At 57.8% G+C, this 6,000-nt stretch overlaps 1 protein-coding gene across 2 annotated transcripts in view; it reads left to right on the top strand.

Moving 5' to 3' along the window:
* Window positions 1–397: 397 nt before the first annotated feature.
* The window catches only part of DDHD1 (DDHD domain containing 1), a 69,535-nt gene continuing 63,932 nt past the window's right edge, over window positions 398–6,000 (top strand). For both annotated transcript variants that reach the window (XM_064511845.1, XM_064511844.1), the window contains exon 1: window positions 398–1,236. In XM_064511845.1, coding sequence (XP_064367915.1) covers window positions 534–1,236 — 703 coding nt within the window. In that variant the 5' untranslated portion in view covers window positions 398–533. The remainder of the gene's footprint in view (window positions 1,237–6,000) is intronic.

The raw sequence follows: 6,000 nt of genomic DNA, 5'->3' as shown, positions 1-6,000 counted from the left end.
GCCACCCACCCTCAGAGCGGCAGGCTGTGTTTCAGGGTGTCTCACACACGGAGCCTGAGGTTGTGCTTGGGGGTGTCTCACACACACAGTGCTACAGGTGGCGTTTTGCACACACGGGGGCCACAGGAGGCGTTTGAGGGTGTCAGTTTCACACACACACTCACCCACAGAGCCGCAAGTTGTGTCTGGGGGTGTCTTTTACACCCCCCCCACACCCCCTCCACACACCCACCCCTCCCCCCCCCGCCCGAGGCCCCGCCCCCGGCCCTCGGGCCCCGCCCCCGGCCGCTGCCGCGGCGGCCCCGCCCCTCCACCGGGCCTCGCCCCGCCCCCGGGCCCCGCGGCACCGCCCCCCTCCGCCGGGCCCCGCCCCCCGGCCGCGGCGCCGCGCGCGTGACGATGCGGCGCCGCCCCCGCTCGGCTGGAGCCGGCGGCGGCTGCGGCAGCCGCGAGCCGGGCGTGAGCGGGGCGGCGCGGGCGAGGCGGGGGCGGCCGCGGCGGCACCGGCACGGCCGGGCTGGGCGCGCTGCGGCATGGATTACCCCGAGCCCGGCTCGCCGCAGGGCGCCTGGGACCTGGCGGGCGACGCCGCCGGCTACGGCGGCTGCTACGAGCTCTCGGCCCGCGGCGAGGAGGGAGCCGAGGACGGCAGCCGCGGCTCGCAGCATCCCCCGGCCCGCCCGCACCAGCGCCCGGCGCCGCTCCGCTCCGCGCTCTCCACCTCCTCCTCCGAGGGCGACGCGGACGCCCGCCCGCGGGAGCCCAGCCTGAGCGACGAGGCCGGCGGCGGCGGCGAGTTCGACTCGGCCGAGTCCGGCGCGTCGCTGCGCTACTCCACGGGCACCGGCGGCGACTACAGCGAGGGCGAGGGCGAGGGCGCGGGGCCGGCGAGCGGCGAGAGCGGCGGCAGCGGCTTCTCGGCGGCGGCGCTGCCCGAGAGGAAGCGGCAGCGCGCGGCGGCGGCGGGCGGCGCGTGCCGGCCGCGCTACGAGGTGGTGCGGGAGCTGGGCGCCGAGGAGGTGCGCTGGTTCTACCGCGAGGACCGCAAGACCTGGAAGCCCTTCATCGGCTACGACTCGCTGCGCCTCGAGCTGGCCTACCGCGCCCTGGGGCCCGCCGGCGGCTCGGCGGAGCCGCGGGAGGGCGAGGCGGCGGCCGTGGAGCCGGTGTGCGTGCGGAGCGGGCTCTACGAGGTGGACGTGGCCAGCGCCGAGTGCTACCCCGTCTACTGGAACCGTGAGTGCCGCCGCGCGCCTGCCCCGGCGGCCTGGCGGCGGGCGGGGGGGGGAAGGGGGGGCCCTGGGCCGCCTCACGGGGCCGTTAGGGGGGAGTGGGGGGGTTGGGGGGCACCGGGCGGCCTCACAGGGAGTGGGGGGGGGGGGGTTGGGGGGCACCGGGCGGCCTCACAGGGAGTGGGGGGGGTTGTTGGGGGAAACCGGGTGGCCCCACAGGCGGGGGGAGGAGTGTGGGGGGGCACTGGGAGGCCCTACAGGGAGCAGGGGGGGGCGGTTGGGGGGCGCCGGTGCCCTCATAGGCGGGGGGGGGGGGATGGGGGGCACTGAGTGCTCCTCACACAGAAATTGGGGGGGGGCCTTGCGTTTTGGGGGCGGTGGGCGGGGGGTGGCACTGGGTGTCCCCCACCCGGAGTCTGGGTTTCGGGGGGGTGGGCGGGGGGTGGCACTGGGTGCCCCCCACCCGGAGCCTGGGTTTTGGGGGGGGACTGGGTGCCCCCCTACCCAGAGCCCAGGTTTTGGGGGTTGGGGTGGCAGCACTGGGTGCCCCCCACCCAGAGCCTGGGTTTTGGGAGATGGGGGGGTCACTGGGCCCCCCTCACACACACACAGGGGGGAAACAGATATGGGGGGTGGTTGGGGGCACCAGGCTCCCCTCACACACAGGGGCCTGGGATGGGATGGGCTGGGGGCCCCCCGTGGACCCCCCTCAGGCAGCCATGGTGTGCAGAGCTGGGGGAGGAAGGGGCGTTGGGCACCCCTCCATCGCCAGGAGAGGGGCACTGGGTACCCCCTGCGTGTGAGCACATGTCTCGAGGGGCGTCCCCCCCACCCCACATGCCCCCAGGAGATGGCACCGAGACCAGGAGCAGGGGACAGGGCACCCCAACAGGGAGGGGTGCTCACCGCTGCCTCTTCTCCCCCCGCTAATCTCCCATTCACACACAGCAACAAGGTGGCAGGAGGCCTGGGCAGCTGCCACCACACACCTGGGATGGGGACAGCTAGGCTGTCCCTCACTCCCACCCTTCCCGGATAGGGACACTGGGTGTCCCCTGCTGCTGTAGACACCTAGCACCTGGGCACAGAGGGACTGAGCATTCCCCTCCCCAGACTCTTGGACTCCTGTGGGGAAAGAGGAGGACGCTGGGCATGCCACCCTCGCAGACATGCTCGTAAGGGAAATGGCGTGGGCACCCCTCAACACGCGCTCGAGAGGGGACGCTGGGCTGCCCTGGCGCACCTGGAGGACAGGAGGCAGTAGGTATTTTGGGCATTGGGCACCCATTCACACAGGTCCAGTGGAAAGGGGAACCGGGCATCCTTCCTTCTCTTTGCCCCCTGTGCACACACATCCAAGGGAAAGGAAGGTCTGGGCATCTTCTCACTTCTTGACACATAGAGAAGAAAGTGGGAAGGAAGGTGACCTTCTTATTCATGTTTCCCATTTCCTAAAGAAAGGGTGAGGGTGGAGACTTGTCTTCAATACTTTCCTGCCCTCTCCCCTCCAATATGCGCGCTCTGTCTTCACAAGGAGCAAGTTGGGAACAAGCAATCGTATGTGTGTTGTCTCTTTGTCACTTCTGATTCCTTTTCTTTGGGGAAGAGTGATGGATGAGAGGGCTAACATCTGACTTCTGCCTCTGTTAGCCTCATCCTTTCTGCTGGGAAAGGGATGATGTTATGCTTCATCTTCCTACCACCATCATCCCTCCATTGGGAGGTGGCCTGAAATGTGACTTCTTTCCACTTGTAGGGGGTACAACTGGCATCTCAGATATCCCAGTTGGAAGGGTGAGGAATAAGGACTGTGTGTGTATTTGCTTCATCCCCTCAGCTTCAAAATGAGATGGTGACGTGCCTCTTCTCCCACCCTTCCCAAAGAGGGGATGTCACTTTGCATTCACATGTGTCCTTAGAGGAAAGGAGAGAGGACCTTGGAGAACAGAGAAGAAAGAAGAGCAGGCCCCTGAGCTCTTCTCCATCTCTGGAAGGGAATGTCCCCCAGCTTATTCCTGGACAAGTGGACATTTGCCTTTATGGAGCAGACAAGCTGTGCTGCCACTGCTCATCCTCTGTCTCTGGGAATGTGCTTTCTAGCTTTTTTCTTTCAAGGACGAGGGAACTGTTAAGGAGTAGGTGAGAAGATGTCATGGAGTAGGAGAGAGAAGCCAAGCTCTAGACTTTGTCCTGGCATGGACTTGGGAAAGGGACAGGCAGGTGCTCTTGTCCCTTTTGAGATTCAAGAAGCAGGGTTGGGGCCTGTGGAAGTCCCAGAAGAGCAAACCCCCCCCCCCAAAAGAAAAACAAAAAAAACCCCCCACACCACTGTTTCAGAGCAGCAGATCTGAAAACTAGGGCTTTCAATTGTTTTCGCTATTCCTCCTCACCTCCCTTGCAGGAGGCAGGTCCATAAAAAAACAGTGCCAGGTAGTAAAATTTATCTGTGGTGTGACGTTTTGCCATGCCCCAGGACACAGATACTGAGCTGGAGGAGCAAGCAGAGCAGAAAGGGAGTGCCTGCTCTCAGTCCACACATCATCTGAGCTCAAGAAGAGCACACGCACAGCTCCTTGAGGGGGGAGCAGAGGTAGTTCTTGCTCTGTTTTCACCCTGAAGTCCATGCAGCAAGTATTTGATGCAGGTGCCACGTGGTTATTGGGAAGAGATGATGCAGGTCACCCAAGGGATAAGGAAGTGGCTGCCGTCCCTCCTGCTCACTGCGCTGTGGGGGGACAGGAGAGTGAGCGAGCAGAGCTGTCAGGTGAGGTAGGATTGTTCCTGGTAATGGAAGCAGGAGGCTGTGCTCATCAGCAGCTTAAAGGTTTAATTTCTTGACCCTGTGCCATGTCCATTTTGGAATTGATTCAGTCTCATTAAACCTGATGAGCAGATGTTTCAAATAATAACATATGCCATGCAGAGAGACTTCTGAAGCTTGGAAGAAGAGATTCCCTCAGCTAGCACCAGAAGCAGGACGAGGCAGGAGAGAAAGAAACTCATGATCCCGAGGAGACTAAGAGTGGGGATGTTTTCTGTCCTCAGAAAGCTGATTAAAGAGAGTGCTCAATCATTTATTATCAGCTACGCTCATCTGCAAGACTAAGATAAGCTTTTGGTGTTTCATTGATATGTCAGTGCCTCCTGATCTAGCTCCTCCTCCTTCACTTACACATTTCCTTTCCTCTCTTCCATGTAGGTGTCAGAGCTCTTGCCTTTCTCCTATTCTTTCCTCCCGAGCAAGACAGTGAGTATCTCAGTAGGCAGCTGGCCAGCTGTGCTGCGCTGCTGCCTGGTGCTCCCTGCCTGGTTATCTGCTGTGTCCAGGCCTGAGAAGCTGCAAGGTCAGATCCCAAGGATCCTGTCTCATCTGTGCTTTTGAAGACCTTGGTGTAGCTGTTACAACATTTCTTCTGCCTGTTTGATAGTGTGTACAGTTTGGGATCTGAAAGGTAGCTGCCACTTTGGTTCAGTGTGGTGTGGGAAGGAGCTGCTGGCGGAGTACCGGAGCTGCTGGAGCAGCCTGTGAGTGAGGAAGGAGAGTCTTGCTGTCTGACCACATGAGCATGAAGTGTCATGAGTACAACTGACTTAAAATATGCTGAGATGCACATTAAAGAGTACAGAAACTGCTATCTGTTTCTGCTGATTCATGTTTTCAGTTCAGAGCAAAGGTCAAAAGCTTTTATCTTTGTTACTGCTCCGAGTTTTGTTGTTCTGTTTTGCATATGTACAGTATTTCAGGGAAGGCTGTTATCTCCTGGCTACAATATTGAATGCACTGACAATTCTTTAGCCATTAAATGTATAGTCTAAATGATAGGAAGGTCTTGATTATAGCTTGGCATTTGTTGAAATGTTTTTTCACTCCACGTCGTCTCAAGCTCATCACGGGATTCATTTATAATATTAGACTGAGATACAATTTGAGCAGATTAATTACTGAGAATTTTATCCTTACCTTGTGACCTCTGGGATTTATTTAATTAGTGTTGCAGAACTAGCAAAGACAGCAGAGGAGGACTAAAATTATTAGTGAGGCTTCCAGATAAGGGAGTAGTTTGGAGCCAGGCTGCTTCTTGTCTTCTGTGGACCTAACAAAGAATGATATATTATATGTGAGTCTTCTGTCTGAATCTTGTTAGGTTATCCATTCCTCTTGGGCCCTCCTGGTTGAAGAGCGCTGTTTTACAGCCATTTTTCTATAGTTTTACTCAGTCTGATTTTCAAAGTTCTGAGTGCGTCTGTTGATTCCACGATCTGGGGACTTGGTGACTTTTTCCTACTTCTTGGCTTGTGAGTTTGGCCTATGGCTCTATTGATCCTGTCCACTATTTGTTGATTGGTAGGCTGCTTGTCCCTTGCTTTTTGATCGCTTTGTCAAGTTGCATGTATTTAGTTCTTGCAGTGTTTCCTTATAAAACACTTCATTTTCACTTTCCTGATAGTCTTTTTCATCCCAGCATGTTCTCCAGTTCAAGTTCTGCCTATGTGTTGGACGCTCATCATCTCAGCTGATGTCTGTCTTGCAGCGGTACTTTTTAGAATTGAGCTCGGACTTTTGTAAAATCTTGGGGTATATAGGGAGAAAGAACAACAAAATGTGTATTTCTGCAGTCATATGGGGAGCCTACAGAGTATTGCCTTTTAGGGAAGGATAAAATGCTTCACCTCCACATACACACATTTAAAGTAGATCGATAAGGCAGATGAAAACTATTGAAGTTGTTCCTCTTTTGGCATAATGCGGTTCATTAAAATAAAGAAC

The sequence above is a fragment of the Dromaius novaehollandiae genome, chromosome 5, assembly GCF_036370855.1.
Source record: "Dromaius novaehollandiae isolate bDroNov1 chromosome 5, bDroNov1.hap1, whole genome shotgun sequence".
Lineage (NCBI taxonomy): Eukaryota > Metazoa > Chordata > Aves > Casuariiformes > Dromaiidae > Dromaius > Dromaius novaehollandiae.
The sequence above is the reverse complement of the archived record's forward strand: the minus strand, read 5'-3'. Positions and strand labels throughout refer to the sequence as shown.